The sequence below is a fragment of the Gorilla gorilla genome, chromosome 6 (genome assembly GCF_029281585.2).
Source record: "Gorilla gorilla gorilla isolate KB3781 chromosome 6, NHGRI_mGorGor1-v2.1_pri, whole genome shotgun sequence".
Lineage (NCBI taxonomy): Eukaryota > Metazoa > Chordata > Mammalia > Primates > Hominidae > Gorilla > Gorilla gorilla.
The window spans coordinates 64,244,471-64,263,931 of NC_073230.2; the positions used below are offsets into that span (position 1 = coordinate 64,244,471).

Here is a 19,461-nt window from a genome sequence, read left to right on the forward strand (position 1 = left end):
GCGGGTGGTGGAGCAGCCTGCGCATGTGCATAGGGGTCGACTGCCGCTGCGGTGCATGAGGGCGCATGCGCAGCGGGGCCGTGGGTGTACGCGGCGCAGCGCGGCAGTCCTGATGGCCCGGCATGGGTTACCGCTGATGCCCCTGCTGTCGCTCCTGGTCGGCGCGTGGCTCAAGCTAGGTCAGTGAACCAGCCGTCCATCCTGGGGGCGCTGGGAAGGGGTTGGGGCGCTCCGCCCTGACGGGAGAGAGCCCTAGGCCCTTCTGCCGGCTTCCGGGATGCGGCTGCAGCGGCCGGCTCGGGAGGTAGCTCTCGGTGCGCGTGGCGCCTCACCGCCTTATACTTTTCAACTTCTTGCTGTGGAATCTTTCAAACCTAAAAAAGGGAAAGAGAGGCCGGGCGCGGTGGCTCGAGCCTGTAATCCCAGCACTTTGGGAGGCCGAGGCGGGTGGATCACTTGAGGTCAGGAGTTGGAGACCAGCCTGGCCAACGTGAAACCCCGTCTCTACAAAAATACAAAAACAAAAAAACACAACTATCCGGGCGTGGCGGCGGGTGCCTGTAATCCCACCTACTCGGGAGGCTGAGACAGGAGACTCGCTTGAACCCAGGAGGCGGAGGTTGCAGTGAGCCGAGATCGTGCCATTGCATTCCAGCCTGGGCGACAGATCGATACTTTATCTCAAAAAAAAAAAAAAAAAAAAAAAAAAAAGGCCGGACGCGGTGGCTCACGCCTGTAATCCCAGCACTTTGGGAGGCCGAGGCGGGCGGATCACGAGGTCAGGAGATCGAGACCATCCTGGCTAACACAGTGAAACCCCGTCTCTACTAAAAATACAAAAAATTAGCCGGGCGTGATGGCGGGCGCTTGTAGTCCCAGCTACTAGGGAGGCTGAGGCAGGAGAATGGCGTGAACCCCGGGGGGTGGAGCCTGCAGTGAGCGGAGATAGCGCCACTGCACTCCAGCCTGGGCGACAGGGAGACTCCGTCTCAAAAAAAAAAAAAAAAAAAAGGAAAGAGGAGAATATAACGAGGAACGACCCCCGCCCCCACGTACTCCTCGGCCAGCTTAAATAGCTGCCAGTTTGTGGCCAGTCCTGCTCCTGCGGAATCGCACATTCCCCCTCTCCTGGAGCCATTTGGAAGTGGGTCCAGACATTATCCCATTTTATTCTAGGGATTTATTAAGCTTGAATAGTCAAACCGTTTCTCACCTAAAAAAATTGACAGTGCTTCTTAATAATATATTCAGTCTGTTCAGATTCATCTATTATCTCATAAATGGTTTTTAACGTTTGCTGGCGAATTAGGGACAAAATAAAGCTCATACATTGCAATTGTTTGTTATTTCTTAATTCCGATTCAATCTGAGATTTCCCTACTTACTCCTTTTATTTATTTATTTATTTATTTATTTATTTATTTATTTATTTATTTATTTTTGGTGGGACGGGGGGCAAGGTCTCGACGTGTTGCCCAGGCTGGAGTGAATGGTTCCATCATAGCTGACTGCAGCCTCAAGCAATCCCTGCCTCAGTTTTCCAAAGTGCTGGGATTACAGGCGTAAGCCACCATGCCAGGATGATCCGTTTTTTCCCTTTGCAATATATTTGTGAAAGAAACTGAAAATGGGCCAGGTGAGGTGGCTCACGCTTGAAATCCCAGCACTTTAAGAGCCTGAGGCGGGCGGATCACAAGGTCAGGAGTTCGAGCAGCCTGCCCAACATGGTGAAACCCCGTCTCTACTAAAAATACAAAAAAATTAGCCGGGCGTGGTGGCGGGCGCCTGTAGTCCCAGCTATTCAGGAGGCTGAGGCGGGAGAATCGCTTGAACCCAGGAGGCGGAGGTTGCAGTTTTCCGAGATCGGGCCACTGCACTCTGACCGGGGCAAGAGAGCAAGGCTCCGCCTCACAAAACAAAACAAAACAAAACAAAAAAAACGAAAAACTGAAAATGGATGAAATCACTGTGAGTGTGTCAGAATAAGAGATCCAAAGATAGGATCTTGAGGAACATCAAAAGACCAGGACTCTGCCTTGAAAGAAGTTGTAGTGCTTAGACATCCTTTCTTGGAAAGACACTGAAGTGGTGCATCAGCTGAAGCAGTATGGCTTATTGGAAACAGCACCGTAAAGAGACCTAAATCTAGTCCTGTCTCCTGCTAACCAGCTCTTTAAGTCATATTTCTTTTTTGGGTCTTGGTTTGCTCCTGTGGAATAAGGAGGTTGAAGCAAAGACCCTTTATTATTATTTATTTATTTTGAGACAGAGTCTTTCTGTGTCCCTCCAGGCTGGAGTGCAGTGGCGCGATCTTGGCTCATTGCAACCTCCGCCCCGCCAGGTTCAAGTGATTCTCCTGCCTCAGCTTCCGGAGTAGTTGGGATTACAGGTGTACACCATCATACCTGGCTTATTTTTGGTTTTGTTTGTTTCTTTGAGACAGAGTCTCGCTCCTGTCGCCCAGGCTGGAGTGCAGTGGCGTGATCTCGGCTCACTGCAACCTCCGCCTCCCGGGTGCAAGCGATTCTCCGCCTCAGCCTCCTGAGAGCTGGGATTACAGGCACCTGACACCACGCCTGGCTGATTTTTGTATTTTTAGTAGAGACGGGGTTTCGCCATGTTGGCCAGACTGGTCTCCAACTCCTGACCTCAGGTAATCTGCCCGCCTCGGCCTCCCAAAGTGCTGGGATTCCAGGTGTGAGCCATCGCACCTGGCCGGTCCTTTTTAATTCTATGATTTTCTGAGGCATTCCTACAAGTCTAAAGGTGCTCATTCAACTATTTGGCAATAATTATGCACTTATGGCAGAGGCCAGGGATATACTGTCAAACATATATGTATTATATGCTTCTCTTCTGGTGCATATAATGGTGAGAATCACTAAGAACTGATAAGAGTTCAGTAAGTGGAGAGGAAGAGGCAGAGAAACAGCATGAGCAGAAGGATGGAAAGAAAGTGCTAGATGTATTTTAGGATAGAGTGTCTAAATTCACCTAGCTGGGACAAGGGCTTGTGTAGAGGAAGAAAAGGACTTGTGTAGAGGAAGAAAGAGGTAAGTGCAAATCTACCATGTGTTCAACATTTCACTCATGCTATTTTATTGTTATTATTATCGTTTTATTTTTTATTTTTTGAGACAGGGTCTCACTCTGTCACCCAGGCTGGAATGCAGTGACACAATGATAGCTCACTACAACCTTGAACTCCTGGGCTCAAGCAATCCTCCTGCCTTAGCCTCTGCACCCTGTCTCTGAGCCATTGCTCCTGGTTCCATGTTATTTTAATTGATACAGCTGCTACCTAAGAGATAGTGAGATATTATCACTATTTTTCATACTTATTTTTTTCTTTTATTAATAAGCTATGGTCGTCCATAGATATCCCCATTTTTCAGATGAAGAAATTGAATCTCAGCTGGGCGTGCTGGCTCACACCTATAATCCCAGCACTTTGGGAGGCTGAGGTGGAAGGATCATTTGAGCTCAGGAGTTTGAGACCAGCCTGGGCGACATAACAAAACCCCATCTCTACAAAAAATACAAAAATTAGCCAGGTGTGGTGGTGCACACTTGTGGTCCCAGCTACTCACGAGGCTGAGGTGGGAGGATTGCTTGAGCTGATGGGGGCAGAGGTTGCAATGAACCAAGAGTGCACCACTGCACTCCAGTCTGGGTGACACAGCGAGATCCTGTCATGAAAAAAAAAAAAAAAGAAATTGAATCTCAGATTAAGTAATTTGCCTAAGGTTTCCCAGCAAATTAAGTGGCAGAACAAGAATGTGAAGCCAAACAAACAAAACGCAAAAGGAATTTTCTTTTTTTCTTTTTTCTTTTTTTTTTTTTTTTTTGAGACAGAGTCTCGCTCTGTTGCCCAGGTGGAGTGCAGTGGCACAATCTCGGCTCACTGCAAGCTCTGCCTCCTGGGTTTACACCATTCTCCTGCCTCAGCCTCCCAAGTAGCTGGGACCACAGGCGCCTGCCACCACACCCGGCTAATTTTTTTTTTGTATTTTTAGTAGAGAAGGGGTTTCACCGTGTTAGCCAGGATGGTCTTGATCTGACCTCGTCATCTGCCCGCCTCGGCCTCTCAAAGTGCTGGGATTACAGGTGTGAGCCGCCGTGCCCAGCCCAAAAGGAATTTAAAGCCAGATTTTTAAGCCTCCACATTTTTTGTTGTGTTTTGTTATACCATCATGAGTATTGCATATGATCCAAATATTACCACTTGTTTTATATATATGCATGTATTACTGGTAACTCTCTTTTTTCTCTGCAGGAAATGGACAGGCTACTAGCATGGTCCAACTGCAGGGTGGGAGATTCCTGATGGGAACAAATTCTCCAGACAGCAGAGATGAAGGGCCTGTGCGGGAGGTGACAGTGAAACCCTTTGCCATCGACATATTTCCTGTCACCAACAGAGATTTCAGGTACATCAGGTATTCTTCCAGGAGGAATGAATACCCTCTCTAATCTCATTCTTTTTTCTTTTTTTTTTTTTTTTTTTTGTTTTTTGAGACTGACTCCCTCTGTCACCCAGGTGCTGGAGTGCAGTGGCGCAAATCTTGCTCACTGCAACCTCCACCTCCCGGGTTCAAGCAATTCTCCTGCCTTTGCCTCCCGAGCAGCTGGAATTACAGGTGTTCACCACCACGCCCGGCTAATTTTTTTTTTTTTGTATTTTTTTAGTAGAGACGGGGTTTCACCACGTTGGCCAGGCTGGGCTCGAACTCCTGACCTCAACTGATCTGCCCACCTCAGCCTCCCAAAGTGCTGGGATTACAGGCATGAGCCACTGCACCTGGCCTCATTCTTAATATCTAAAGGAAAACTAACTTGTTCACTGTCACGTGTCATCTTTGCAGTGTACTATGGGATATGTTATTCAGATGAAGAACCTGAAATCCAAAGAGGTTTGACTGACTCTCTCAGTTAGTGGATGAGCTTGGCCTGGAACTCAAATCCCTGGGCTCTTGAGCCAGTGCATTTTCCATTACACTGGGCATAGCACTGAGAAATATAAGCAAACGCCAGTCACTCAACAGAACCCTCTTCTACATGGGGAAAGGGATTGGGAGAAGGGACATCATAGTAGAGAGTCCTTTAAATTCCCCTTATAGGCCAGGTGTGCTGGCTCACACCTGCAATGTGAGCACTTTGGGAGGCCGAGGTGGGAGGATTGCTTGAGCTCAGGAGTCTGAGACCAGGCTGGTAACATAGGGAGACCCTATCTCTGCTAAAATAAATAAATAAGTAAATAAGTATATAAATACACACACACACACACATATATATATATAAATATATATATATAACAATCCATCTTACCCTGACAATCTGCCCCCTGAAACTTACTAAACCATACCAAAGTATATGAAAATTCATTTTATTATTATTATTGTAATTATTTTTTTGAGACAGGGTCTGGCTCTGTCACCCAGGCTGAAGTTCAGTGGTATGATCTCAACTTGCTGCAGCCTCTGCGTCCCAGGCTCAAACCATCCTCCCATCTCAGCCTCCTGAGTAGCTGGGACTACAGGTGCGCACTACCACACCCGGCTTATTTTGTTTTGTATTTTTGGTAGAGACAGGGTTTTGCCCTGTTGCCCAGGCTGGTCTCGAACTCCTGGGCTCAAGTGATCCTTCTCTGTGGCCTCCCAAAATGCTGGGATTATAGGTGTGACCCACCATGCCTGGCCTTGAAAATCCATTTTATTTATTTTTATTTATTTATTTATTTAGAGACACAGTTTTCCTCTTGTTGCCTAGGCTGGAGTGCAATGGTGCGATCTCAGCTCACCACAACCTCCACCTCCTGGGTTCAAGCGATTCTCCTACCTCAGCCTCCTGAGTAGCTGGGATTACAGGCATGCACCACCACGCCCAGCTATTTTTTGTAGTTTTAGTAGAGACAGGGTTTCTCCATGTTGGTCAGGCTGGTCTTGAACTCTTGACCTCAGGTGATCCGCCTGCCTTGGCCTCCTGAAGTGTTGGGATTACAGCTGTGAGCCACCATGCCCGGCCGAAAATCCATTTTAAAAGCCCAATTTTTCACTTCTATTTGGTTCAGTGTTTTTCACCTCTTAAATGGAGTTAATAACAATAACACCTGTTACATCTATCTCTGATGGTTGTTGTGAGATTAGATATGTGATGAAGGGCTGGATGCAGTGGCTCACGTCTGTAATCCCAACAATTTGGGAGGCTGAGGTGGGAGGATCACTTGAGCCCAGGAGTTCGAGACCATCCTGGGCAACACAGACCCCATCTCTACTAAAAATTAAAAAAAAAAAATTAGCCCTTCATGGTAGCACACACTTGTAGTCTCAGCTAGTAGGGAGGTTGAGGCAGGAGGATCACTTGAGTGTGGAAGGTTGAGGCTGTAGTGAGCCATGATTGCACCACTGCACTCCAGCCTGGGCAACAGAGAGACATCCTTTCTCAAAAAAAAGAAAAAAAAAAAAAGATGTGCTGGAGACCTTTCAGTAAAGAGACACATTCCCCACCCTTAAATCTCCTGCTCAGTGGCTTTATTCATGATCTCCAAAAACAGGAGATAACTCACATGATCTTCAGCTGGTAAGTGTATGAACAAAATATGGTATGTCCATACAATAAGATACTACTCATCGATAAAAAGGGACAGACTACTAATGGCAACAACATGGATGAATCTCAGAAGCCTTTTGCTAAGTGAAGGAAACCTCTGCCAGACCCAGAAGACTACATACTGTATGATTCAAGTTATATGGTGTTCTGGGAAAGGCAAAACTATAGGGACAAAAAAACCTGGTCCGTGGTTGGTGAGTTGCAGGGAAATTTTTTTGGAGGTGACCGATGGAACTATTCTGTATCTTGATTATTGTAGTGACTATATGCTTTGTCAAACTCACAGAACTGCTGAGCACAGGGCTCATGCCTGTAATCCCAACACTTTGGGAGCCTGAGGTGTGTGGATCACTTGAGCTCAGAATTTTTAGACCAGCCTGGGCAACATAGTGAGACCCCATCTCTACAAAATTAGCTAGGCATGGTGGCATGCACCTGTAGTCACAGCTACTTGGGAGGCTGAGGAGGGAAAATTGCTTGGGCCCAGGAGGTCAAGGCTGCAGTGAGCTGTGATTATGCCACTGCACTCCAGTCTGGGTGACAGAGTGAGACCCAGTCTCAAAATATAAATAATTAAAATAAATCGGGAGGCTGAGGCACGAGAATCGCTTGAACCCAGGAGGTCGATGCTACAGTGAGCCATGATTGTGCCACTGCACTCCAGCCTGGGTGACAGAGTGAGACCTGGTCTCAAAAAAATAAATGATTGGCTGGGCGCGGTGGCTCACATGTGTAATCCCAGCACTTTGGGAGGCTGAGGCAGGCAGATCACAAGGTCAGGAGTTCGAGACCAACCTGACCAACATGGTGAAACCCCATCACTACTAAAAATACAAAAATTAGCCGGGTGTGCTGGCATACACCTGTAATCCCAGCTACTCAGGAGGCTGAGGCAGGAGTATCGCTTGAACCCAGGAGGTAGAGGTTGCAGTGAGCTGAGATCACGCCACTGCACTCAAGCCTGGGCCATAGAGTGAGACTCCGTCTAAAAATAAATAAATAAATAATTAATTAAATAATTAAATAAAAAATAATTTGGGCACAGTGGCTCATGCCTGCAATCCCAGCACTTTGGGAGGCCGAGGCGGGCAGATCATGAGGTCAGGAGTTTGAGACCAGCCTGGCCAACATGGTGAAACCCGTCTCTACTAAAAAGACAAAAATTAGCGGGCATGGTGGTGTGCACCTGTAATCCTAGCTACTGGGGAAGCTGAGGCAAGAGAATCGCTTGAACCCAGGAGGTGGAGGTTGCAGTGAGCTGAGATTGCACCACTGCACTCCAGCCTGGGCAACAGTCTTTTTGAGACAGAGCAAGACTCTATGTCAAAAAAAAAAAAAAAAATATATTGGCCAGGTGTTGTGCCTCACACCTGTAATCCCAACACTTTGGGAGGCCACTTTGGGTGGATCACCTGAAGTTAGGAGTTCGAGACCAGCCTGGCTAACATTGCGAAACCCTATCTTTACAAAAAATACAAAAATTAGCTGGGCGTGGTGGTATGCGTCTGTAATCCCAGCTACTTAAGAGACTGAGGCTAGAGAATCACTTGAACCTGGGAGGTGGAGGTTGCAGTGAGCTGAGATTGTGCCACTGCACTCCAGCCTGGGCAACAGAGTGAGACTTTGTCTCAAAAAAATAAATAAATAGGACAGGTGTGGTGGCTCACGCCTGTAATCTCAGCCCTTTGGGAGGCCGAGGCAGGTGGATCACTAGGTCAGGAGTTCGAGACCAGCCTGGCCAACATGGTGAAACCCTGTCACTACTAAAAATACAAAAATTACCTGGGCGTGGTGGCAGACGCCTGTAATCCCAGCTACTTGGGAGGCTGAGGCAGGAGAATGACGTGAAACCGGGAGGCAGAGCTTGCAGTGAGCCGAGATCACACCATTGCACTCCAGCCTGGGCGACAGAGTGAGACTCCATCTCTAAATAAATACACAAATAAACAAATAAAATAAAAAATTAATTAACCTCACAGAACTAAACACTGAAGAGAGTGAATTTTACTGTATGTGAATTCGTTGTATTCTAATTTAAAAGAAAATCACTCAGGCTTCAGGTTAATTCCTTGGCAATCATGAACACACTGTGGTGTATAACTTACAGGACAGGGATATCTGAAGTTTCCTGGAGCAGGAGGAGATGGGGTGGGCACAGAACCTCACCAGCTGAACCAGCTGAACTATGTCTTTACAGGGATTTTGTCAGGGAGAAAAAGTATCGGACAGAAGCTGAGATGTTTGGATGGAGCTTTGTCTTTGAGGACTTTGTCTCTGATGAGCTGAGAAACAAAGCCACCCAGCCAATGAAGGTGAGAGAACCCGGTCTTGCAGCTGAGCGGATAGGAGTGGGACCTGGACAGGGAATCCTGTGGGACATGGGTTACCTGGGACACAGTGGAGAATCAGACCTGAGAGGTGGAGGCAGAGGGGAAGCAAGAGAAACTCACCATGGAGCGTCAAATCAGTACACACTCCCAAGAAGTTAACCCTGAACCCAAGTCAGCTCTTGCCTAAATGTCCAAGTCAGGATAGGGTCCAAGGAACTTGAATCAAGAGATCACCTTGGTGGGCCGAGCATGGTGGCTCATGCCTATAATCCCAGCACTTTGAGAGGCTGAGGTGAGTGGATCACCTGAGGTCAGGAGTTCAAGACCAACATGGCGAAACCCCGTCTATACTAAAAATACAAAAATTAGACAGGCGTGGTGGCACGCTCCTGTAATCCGAGCTACTCAGGAGGCTGAGGCATGAGAATCGCTTGAACCTGGGAGGCAGAGGTTGCAGTGAGCCGAGATGGCGCCACTGCACTCCAGCCTGGGTGACAGAGTGAGACTGTGTCTCAAAAGAAAAAAAAAAAAGAGAGATCACCTTGGCAAGCCAACCTATAATAAGGGTGGTAAGATGGGCTCTATAAAGATTCCAGTCTCAGCTGGGCGCAGCAGCTCACGCCTGTAACCCCAGCACTTTGGGAGGCCGAGGTGGGACAATTGCTTGAGCCCAAGAATTCAAGACCAGCCTGGGCAACATAGATCCCATATCTACAAAAAAAAGAAAAAAAAGAAAATTAGCTGGGCATGGTCATGCACACCTGTAGTCCCAGCTACTCAGGAGGTTGAGGTGGGAGGATTACCTGAGTCCAGGAGGTTGAGACTGCAGTGAGCTGTGATGGTGCCACTGCACTCTAGCCTGAGTGACAGAGCAAGATCTTGTCTCAAAAAAAAAAAAAAAAAAAAAATTCAGCCACAACCTCACTTAGACCGCCTGAGTCTCAGCCTGACGTCTCTGTTCTGCGTCCTGTGGCTCAGTCGGGGAGGTGCCTTTGCTGGGCCGGAGCATCTTGCAGTCGGTCTCCTTCTTTTTTGCAGTCTGTACTCTGGTGGCTTCCAGTGGAAAAGGCATTTTGGAGGCAGGTAAGGGCTGATTCCGCTACCTCATTTTCTACCCCTGCTTGACTCTTATTCTCCAGGCCCAGCCTCCTCTCTACCCCTCGTACATCCAGGAACACTGAGTTTCAAAGGAGGATAGGAGAATATCAGGGAAAGCGCTCAGCAGGCCTGTTTCGCCTGCCCGAATCCTGCTTCCTGTTACCCATCCATTTCTCCCTTCAGCCTCCTGTAGTCTCTTTTTTCTGACTCCGACCACTCGTCACTCACCCGGCTCTCTTCCAGCTCTCTTGCTCCATCTAGTGGTAAAAGCTGAACGCGGGCGCCCTAAACCTAGCCTGCCTCCGACTTAATGCGCTCCCGGAAGCCTGTCTCACTTAATCCTGGCTGTCAGCCTGCAGGTCCTGGCTCTGGCATCCGAGAGAGACTGGAGCACCCAGTGTTACATGTGAGCTGGAATGACGCCCGTGCCTACTGTGTTTGGCGGGGAAAACGACTGCCCACGGAGGAAGAGTGGGAGTTTGCCGCCCGAGGGGGCTTGAAGGGTATCCAGATGATAAGGCGATTTTCCTTTATTCTTCTCCCCATCCTGCCCAGCATGAGGGGCTTTAAAGGGTGGAAGGGGGCTGGGCGCGGTGGCTCATGCCTGTAATCCCAACACTTTGGGAGGCTGGGGCAGGAGGATCGCTTGAGGCCAGGAGTAAAAGACTAGCCTGGGCAATATAGGGAGACCCTGTCTCTCCGAAAAATACAAAAATGAGCTGGGCCTGGTGGCATGTGCCTGTAGTCCCAGCTACTCAGGAGGCTGAGGTGGGAAGATCCTTTGAGCCTAGGAGTTCAAAGCTGCAGCGAGCTATGATCGCACCACTGCTGTCTGGCCTGAGTGACAGAACAAGACCCTGTCTCAAAAGAAAAAGCAGGGGGGATGGGGCAGGAAGGGTCTGTGTTCCCTAGAGCAGTGCTTCTTAAGCTATCTGTGGTGGAGGACCAGTGTTTTTTTTTTTTTTTTTAATTTCTAGTCCGTCTCAGACTGATATATTTATAAAATACCATAAAAATTAATAACTGGAAAATTGAAAGAACAGACATAAAATATTTTATTGGAAATTCCACAGACATGTTACATTTCAATAACTATAACTAGAGCAACATAGCATAAGGAAAAAGAAGAATTACCAAGACTACACACTTCTGCCTCTGGGGTACAGGGATTAATGTTAAGAATCACTGTTTGCGGCCGGGCGCAGTGGCTCACACCTGTAATCAAAGCACTTTGGGAGGCCGAGGCGGGTGGATCACGAGGTCAGGAGGTTGAGACCATCCTGGCTGACACAGTGAAACCCCGTCTCTACTAAAAATACAAAAAAAAATTAGCTGGGCTTGGTGGTGGGCGCCTGTAGTCCCAGCTACTTGGGAGGCTGAGGCAGGAGAATGGCGTGAACCTGGCAGGTGGAGGTTGCAGTGAGCCGAGATCACGCCACTGCACTCCAGCCTGGGCGACAGAGTGAGACTCCGTCTCAAAAAAAAAAAAAAAAAGAATCACTGTTTGCTCCTAACTCAGTCATTTGTCATTCTGCAATCCTAATTACACAAAAAGTTAGGACAGCAAAAAGCAACTCTGCACATTAAACCCCTCTACACAATCTTTCAGTGAACACCAGGTACATCAGTGATCAAAGTTTTTTGTTTTTTGTTTTTTGTTTTTTGTTTTGAGACAGTCTAGCTCTGTCGCCCAAGGCTGGAGTACAGTGGCACAATCTCAGCTTCCTGCAACCTGTGCCTCCCGGGTTCAAGGGATTCTCCTGCCTCAACCTCCCTAGTACCTGGGATTACAGGCACCTGCCACCATGCCCGGCTATTTTTTTTTTTTTTTTTTTGAGACAGCGTGTCGCTCTGTCGCCCAGGCTGGAGTGTGGTGGCACGATCTCGGCTCACTGCAAGCTCCGCCTCCCGGGTTCACGCCATTCTCCTGCCTTAGCCTCCCAAGTAGCTGGGACTACATGCGCCCGCCACCTCGCCCGGCTAATTTTTTGTATTTTTAGTAGAGACAGGGTTTCACCGTGTTAGCCAGGATGATCTCGATCTCCCGACCTCCTGATCCGTCTGCCTTGGCCTCCCAAAGTGCTGGGATTACAGGCGTGAGCCACCACGCCCTGCATAATTTTTGTATTTTTAGTAGAGGCGGGATTTCACTGTGTTGGCCAGGCTGGTCTCGAACTTCTGACCTCGTGATCCATCTGCCTCGGTCTCCCAAAGTGCTGGGATTACAAGTGTGAGCCACCGCACCCAGCCAGTGATCGAAGTTTTTAATATGACCTGTGAGGTTGCCTCTGGCTCATTCATTTATGCAATCTAAGTCCAATTTCAAGTTTCTCGATTTCTGTACTTTTCTCAACATAAACTGATAACAGATGCTTTATAAACTGGCTCAGGTCCCAGAACCATGCTTAGGATTGCATTGCCCTGGAGCACATGAGGAGGCCAGGGCCCTCTAATGTAGTTCAGCGAGTGGAGAGGATGGGCATGGGAAATAAAAGCAGGTCATTCACTCTTTTTTCTCATCACCCTCTAACTTCCTTTTGATTCCCTCACTCTTTCTGTGTTCTTTTTTCCTTCCCTAATTCTTCACCTCCCCCTCCTCTGCTGCCTCCTTGCTCTCCTCGCAGGTCAAGTTTACCCATGGGGGAACCGGTTCCAGCCAAACCGCACCAACCTGTGGCAGGTAAGACCTATGTTCCTCCTTTCACCAAGCATTGACAGAGACCTGCTGGAGGCTGGGCACTGTGTTGTTAGGCCGCGGCATCCAGAAGGCTTGGGTTCTAATGCAACTGATGACTCATAAGCTGGTAAAGCAAAAGACAATGGGTCATAAGTGCTTTCTTTTTTTTTTGAGACAGAGTCTCTCTCTGTTGCCCACGCTGGAGTGCAGTGGTGCGATCTTGGCTCACTGCAACCTCCGCCTCCCAGGTTCAAGCGATTCTCCTGCCCCAGTCTCCCAAGTAGTTGGCATTACAGGTGCCTGCCACCATGCCCGGCTAATTTTTTTGTATTTTTAGTAGAGATGGGGTTTTGCCATGTTGGCCAAGCTGGTCTCAAACTCCTGACCTCAGGTGATCCACCCGCCTTGGCCTCCTAAAGTGCTGGGATTACAGGCATGAGCCACTGTGCCCAGCCAGCATAAGTACTTTCTATTAAAGAGTTGTAGGGCTGGGTGCAGTGGCTCACGCCTGTAATCCCAGCACTTTGGGAGGCCGAGGCGGGTGGATCACCTGAGGTCAGGAGTTCAAGACCAGCCTGCCCAATATGGTGAAACCCTGCTTCTACAAAAAATAAAAGATTAGCTGGGCATGGTGGCATGCACCTGTAATCCCAGCTGCTTGGGCCTTGGGCAGGAGAATCATTTGAACCCAGGAGGCGGAGGTTGCAGTGAGCTAAGATCATGCTACCACTGTACTCTAGCCTTGGCGACAGAATGAGACCCTGCCTCAAAAAAAAAAAGTGAATAAATAATAAATAAAACTAAAATAAGCAAATAAAAAAGCACTGTCCTGAGAAGGCCAGCAGGAATAGGCTGCAGTGCTCAGGCATGAGACACGGGGGCAGGATGTGGAGGATCCTGTCTTCTTGAGGCACTGTGGCATGTGGGGTTCCAGGCAGAGGGCAGGATGTTGCTAAGAGTGGAGAAGTCACGTGTGGGCTGGGCTTGACCTGGAGCCCTGTGGGTACAGGGGAAACACTCTTCCTAATCCAGCAGCGGGGGTCACCCTGGGGATGTGAGGTGATGGGTTTGGGAGCTCTAGATAGGAATCTTAGGTCACCGCCCTGTGCCCTTCCCCTTCCCCAGATGCGACAGCAAGACGATCTTGGTTTTCCTCTGGATAGGCATGAGGACCTGCTTTGGGACAGGTGGTAAATCCTTTACCCTTCCTTTCTCCCATCAGGGAAAGTTCCCCAAGGGAGACAAAGCTGAGGATGGCTTCCATGGAGTCTCCCCAGTGAATGCTTTCCCCGCCCAGAACAACTACGGTAAGAGCTGTCTTGGGCTTGCAGCTGTGCCCATGAACTGGCTGTTGGGACCATCGTGTCTGAGAGAGGAGGCAGAGGGAAGCACCTCCCTTCTGCCATTTGGCCCCCAGGACCTCAGAGGGTAGGCGGGGTGGTCGGCGGGTCCCAGCCTGGCCTGACCCGCCGGTGGGGCTGCAGGGCTCTATGACCTCCTGGGGAACGTGTGGGAGTGGACAGCATCACCGTACCAGGCTGCTGAGCAGGACATGCGCGTCCTCCGGGGGGCATCCTGGATCGACACAGCTGATGGCTCTGCCAATCACCGGGCCCGGGTCACCACCAGGTAAGGGGCTTGGTCCCAGGCAACACGGGGCCTTGTAGCTGGGGGCTGAGGTCTGAATCCCGGTCCCAGAGTGTCCCCACCTTCACACCACCAACCGTCAGTGTGTAATGAGCTGGTCCCAGCATCTCCCTGAGCCTGTGCCCAGTTGTGGGTACAGAAAAGAAAGCCAGCAGCACTTGCTATGAAAAGCAGAGGGACCCAGGACACCTTGTGACTCTCCTGCCAGCTCTTGGTACCCAGGGAGACTGTGTGTGGCATCTTAATTATGGGGTTTCTCTTCTTGTCCTTACCACTAGGTGGGCAAAGGGAGGGAAGTAGAATGACCACACCAGTAGGTCATTACTGGTGGTCATAGACTTACTGACTCTTCAAACTGGTGGGCACACGAAAAATCTTTTTTTTTTTGAGACAGAGTCTTGCTCTGTTGTCCAGGCTGGAGTGCAGTGGCACAGTCTCAGCTCACTACAGCCTCAAACTGCCAGACTCTAGCGATTCTCCCACCTCAGCTCCTCAAGTATCTGGGACTACAGGCATGGCTAATTTTTGTAGAGATGAGTTTTTGCCATGCTGCCTAGGTTTGTCTCATACTCCTGGACTCAAGCAATCAGCCCGCCTTGGCCTCCCAGAATGCTAGGATTACAGGCGTGAGCCACTGCACCCGGCCGTGATATTCTCATTGCTTGTGGACAGGTTTTCTCTACTGAGCTGTTGTCAACTGCTAACATAGAAGTTAGTCACTGTCTTTTCTGCTCTCCAGTGCTGTCTCTTGGGGCCACTGTCCCTCCCCCTACTCTTGCAAGGCTCCTTTTGTCCCCAAGCCCCTTCTTGTCCCCTTTCTCCCAGGACTGGCACAGGCTCAGGACCTGTCCTCACACTAGGCTTCTTTCCAGACCATGCTCTCCCCACCCCTCATGCTCCCTGATCATGGCCGGCCCTGCGGATGAAGCAGGGAAGATGGGTAAGCCCTAGGCCTCTTTCTCAGGACGTGTCTGTCCTCTCTCCCCTTCTCTGCTGGCAGGATGGGCAACACTCCAGATTCAGCCTCAGACAACCTCGGTTTCCGCTGTGCTGCAGACGCAGGCCGGCCGCCAGGGGAGCTGTAAGCAGCCGGGTGGTGACAAGGAGAAAAGCCTTCTAGGGTCACTGTCATTCCCTGGCCATGTTGCAAACAGCGCAATTCCAAGCTCAAGAGCTTCAGCCTCAGGAAAGAACTTCCCCTTCCCTGTCTCCCATCCCTCTGTGGCAGGCGCCTCTCACCAGGGCAGGAGAGGACTCAGCCTCCTGTGTTTTGGAGAAGGGCCCCAGTGTGTGTTGACGATGGCTGGGGGCCAGGTGTTTCTGTTAGAGGCCAAGTATTATTGACACAGGATTGCAAACATACAAACAATTGGAACAGAGTGCTCTGAAAGGCCATTTGTTAAGCATTTTAAAATCTATTCTCTCCCCCTTTCTCCCTGGATGATTCAGGAAGCTGACATTGTTTCCTCAAGGCAGAATTTTCCTGGTTCTGTTTTCTCAGCCAGTTGCTGTGGAAGGAGAATGCTTTCTTCGTGGCCTCATCTGTGGTTTCGTGTCCCTCTGAAGGAAACTAGTTTCCACTGTGTAACAGGCAAACATGTAACTATTTAAAGCACAGTTCAGTCCTAAAAGGGTCTGGGAGAACCAGATGATGTACTAAGTGAAGCAGTGCATTGTGGGAATCACAAAGCAAATAGTACTCCAGAAAGACAAATATCAGAAGCTTCCTATTCTTTTTTTTTTTTTTGAGACAGGGTCTTTCTCTGTTGCCCAGGCTAGAGTGCAGTGGTGATCACGGCTCACTGTAGCCTTGAACTCCTGGGCCCAAGCAATTCTCCCACCTCAGCCTCCTGAGTAGCTGGGACTACAAGTGTGCACCACCATGCCTGGCTAATTTTTTGAATTTTTGTAGTGATGGGATCTCACTCTGTTGCCCAGGGTGGTCTCGAACTCCTGGCCTCAAGCGATCCTCCCACCTCGACCTCCCAAAGTGCTGGGATTACAGGTGTGAGCCACCTCGCCTGGGCCCCCTTCTCCATATGCCTCCAAAAACATGTCCCTGGAGAGTAGCCTGCTCCCACACTGTCACTGGATGTCATGGGGCCAATAAAATCTCCTGCAATTGTGTATCTCAGACATTTGTGTGTCTTTGATCCTCACCCTGTGACCCTAAGGGAAGAAAGCCTGAGTGTCAGTAACTCTGGGCCTCCCCTAAAGAGAAATGGAGATGGTGGCTCATCTAGGAAGTGGAGGAGCAGGGGGTTCCTGGTTCTCAGGCCACGTGTGATCTCTGCCCACCCAGGGCCTGCCCCAGCCTGCAGGTATTGCTGTGTGGTGGGAACACCCGCTTCCCTTGTGCACAGCCTTTGAGAGGGGATCATGGCCTCAGCCCCAGGGGTTCCTGGCCAGGGCCAAGTGCTCCTTCTGCAGAGGTCTGCACGCGTCTCACCCCTTTGACTTGTATTTCCGTGGCTTCCCCTCCCCACCTGCCCCCTAGCCCTCCCTGACTGGCCAGCCCCTCAGTAGTCCTCCTCAGCCAGGGAGAGGAGCACGGCCTTGGGTGTGTTCTCGAAAAGGGCTGCCCGGTTCTGCTGCTGCCCCTTCTTCACCCAGTGGCCATAGATTCGGAAAGCGTAGGCGTCGATGAGCCGGCGCAGAGGCCGGAGGGCATAGGGGTCTCGGATGACGATCTCCCGGGTCACAGGCTTCACCCGGCGGTACTGGTAGTAGATCCGCACTGAAGCCAGCACGGTAAGAGCGATCACCTGCAGGGCCAGGCGGAGAAGCTGGGCTGCAGCCCCTGCCCTGCCAGGCCCTGCCCCTCCAGCACAGGGACGCTCTGGGCTCGTTTGCCACGAAGCCTTGGGTGGCTTCTGCGGGGCCTTCCTAGTGTCCCCCACTTCCCACTTGGCCAGCATCCTCAGGGACCGAGCCAGTGGGCTGACACCTGCTGTCTTTGAAGCCATCACGGGGCAGCTGGGAGGGGAGGGATGGGTACTCTGGAAATTCACGGGGTGTAAGGACTCCTGGGAGAGGAGAGGGCTTAGAGGTTTGCACTTAGGGAGCTGGCGGGCCTGGATCAGGACGCTTAGTACCTTGAACTTCCCCCGGGGGCTGAAGTGCCGCACTTCCTCCACCACGTACTGCTGGAAGAAGGGGTGTGCCAAGGCCTCTTCTGCTGTGTAGCGGTTCTGGGGTTGCACCACCAGGAATCGGGACACCTGTGAGAGGAGGAGAGGGGAACTGAGAATGTCAAGGCAGGTCCCCTCCAGCATGTCAGGAGAGGCGGGGCCTCCCTGGGCAGGGGCGCCTGGCATCGCGGCCCTGAGCCCAGGAGCCAGTTGGCCTGGCCTCTCACCAGGTCCTTCACGGTGTCCGAGTAATCATCCCACTCGGGCGAGCCAAACTGGTAGTTGCCGCTCATGATCATCCTCAGCATCAGCATCTGCTTCCGGTGCCAGAAGGGCGGGGAGCCGGCCAGCAGCGTGTACATGATGACGCCAGTGCTCCACCTGGACATGCGAGGGCCCAGGGCCACTTACCCAGCGCCAGGGGCACCGGCCCAGCGCTGCCTACTTCCTCCCTTGCCCAGCCTAGCTGGGTGCTCCTCCTTTCCCGGCGCACTCACATGTCCACCTCTTTCCCGTAGCCCGGGTGGTCCTCATTCATGGAGCACTCGATAATCTCAGGGGCCAGGTAACTGGGGGTCCCGCAGACCTCTGCAGGAACAGTCATCATCAGGGCAGGTCAGCAGGGCGCTCAGAAGAGGAAGTCCAGGCTGGCTGCAGTGGCTCATTTCTATAAGCCTAGCACTTTGGGAGGCCAAGGCAGGCGGCTCACCTGAGGCCAGGAGTTCGAGACCAGCCTGGCCAACATGGCAAAACTCCATCTCTACTAAAAATACAAAAATTAGCTGGGCGTGGTGGCATGTGCCTGTAGTCCCAGCTGCTCAGGAGGCTGAGGCAGGAGAATCGCTTGAACCTGGGAGGTGGAGGTTGCAGTGAGCTGAGATCGCCCCACTTCACTCCAGCCTGGTGACAGAGTGAGACTCTGTCTCAAAAAAAAAAAAAAAAAAGGAAAAGGAAGTCCAAAGAGACAATGGAGATGGAACAGAAATGGCACTCGGGCTGGGACTCCCCCAATATCCACCAACTTCAAGGCCCAGGGCAGGGCGGGATACTGCCCACAGGGCCACCAGCTCATGGCCCATTGCTTCCCTGGTCACTTCTAGCCATCCTGGCCTGGAACAAGGGTAATGGGAACCTGGGAGAGGACTTACCTGAAGAAATGCCTAGCCCTGCTGGGCGCGGTGGCTCACGCCTGTAATCACAGCACTTTGGGAGGCCGAGGCGGGCGGATCATAAGGTCAGGAGTTCAAGACCAGCCTGACCAACATGGTGAAACCCTGTCTCTACTAAAAATACAAAAATTAGCCGAGCGTTGTGGCGCGTGCCTGCAATCCCAGCTACTCAGGAGGTTGAGGCAGGAGAATCGCTTGAACTCGGGAGGTGGAAGTTGCAGTGAGCCGACATCGTGCCACTGCACTCCAGCCTGGGCGACAGAGTGAGACTCCATCTCAAAAAAAAAAAAAAGAAAGAAAAAGAAAAAAAAAATCCCTAGCCCTTGAAATGGTGGAATTTTTATTCCAGGGAACAATTAAGTTAGGGGAGAAACCCAGACCATCTCTATTCTGTGGACGGTTGATTGAGCACCCGAGGCCTGGACGTGGGCCAAGACCATGTTACCAGACCTCGCAGCCTCTCTCCCGGCTCCAGCTGGCAGGAAAAGCCAAAGTCTGTAAGCTTGATGTTCATGTTGTCATCCAAGAGAATGTTCTCGGGCTTCAGGTCCCGGTGCACGATGTTGAGTTTGTGCAAGGTGCAGATCACCTCCAGCAGAGCTCGCATGATCTTTCTAGGGTGGGGCACACACTTGTTACTCTTCCTCTGCTCAGGGTCAGGTAACAGGCAGGGAGACGCAGCTCACATTTCAGCCACACTGCAAGGGAGCAGCACACACGCCCAGCCCAGACACATGCACGCCCTGCCTCCCCTGAGACCCCAGTGCCTGTGGCCCTAAGCCAAGTGGGAGGGAGCGGAG

General features: G+C 50.7%; 2 protein-coding genes across 7 annotated transcripts in view; one reads left to right on the plus strand and one right to left on the minus strand.

The window, feature by feature from the left end:
- Positions 1 to 16,495, plus strand: SUMF2 (sulfatase modifying factor 2). 4 transcript variants are annotated; one of them, XM_055347114.2, is made up of 10 exons: positions 30 to 179; positions 4,277 to 4,430; positions 8,807 to 8,921; positions 9,978 to 10,022; positions 10,390 to 10,540; positions 12,662 to 12,717; positions 13,937 to 14,021; positions 14,199 to 14,343; positions 14,756 to 14,873; positions 15,362 to 15,481. In XM_055347114.2, exons 1-10 carry the CDS (start codon positions 56 to 58, stop codon positions 15,479 to 15,481), a joined length of 1,113 nt encoding a protein of 370 aa, XP_055203089.1. In that variant the 5' UTR covers positions 30 to 55. The 4 variants fall into 4 exon arrangements, with proteins under 4 accessions (XP_055203086.1, XP_055203089.1, XP_055203088.1 ...); XM_055347111.2 differs by lacking the exon at positions 14,756 to 14,873 and having other exon boundaries at positions 1 to 179; positions 15,362 to 16,495; XM_055347113.2 differs by lacking the exons at positions 14,199 to 14,343; positions 14,756 to 14,873 and having other exon boundaries at positions 15,362 to 16,495.
- Positions 15,757 to 19,461, minus strand: part of PHKG1 (phosphorylase kinase catalytic subunit gamma 1) — a 14,849-nt gene continuing 11,144 nt past the window's right edge. For 2 of the 3 annotated variants that reach the window (XM_055347106.2, XM_055347108.2), the window contains 5 exons: positions 19,112 to 19,275; positions 17,990 to 18,080; positions 17,720 to 17,873; positions 17,457 to 17,582; positions 15,757 to 17,126 (listed from right to left, as the gene is read on the minus strand). In XM_055347106.2, the coding sequence (XP_055203081.1) occupies positions 16,881 to 17,126; positions 17,457 to 17,582; positions 17,720 to 17,873; positions 17,990 to 18,080; positions 19,112 to 19,275 (781 nt within the window). In that variant the 3' untranslated portion in view covers positions 15,757 to 16,880. The remainder of the gene's footprint in view (positions 17,127 to 17,456; positions 17,583 to 17,719; positions 17,874 to 17,989; positions 18,081 to 19,111; positions 19,276 to 19,461) is intronic. The other variant, XM_063708111.1, reaches the window with a different exon arrangement.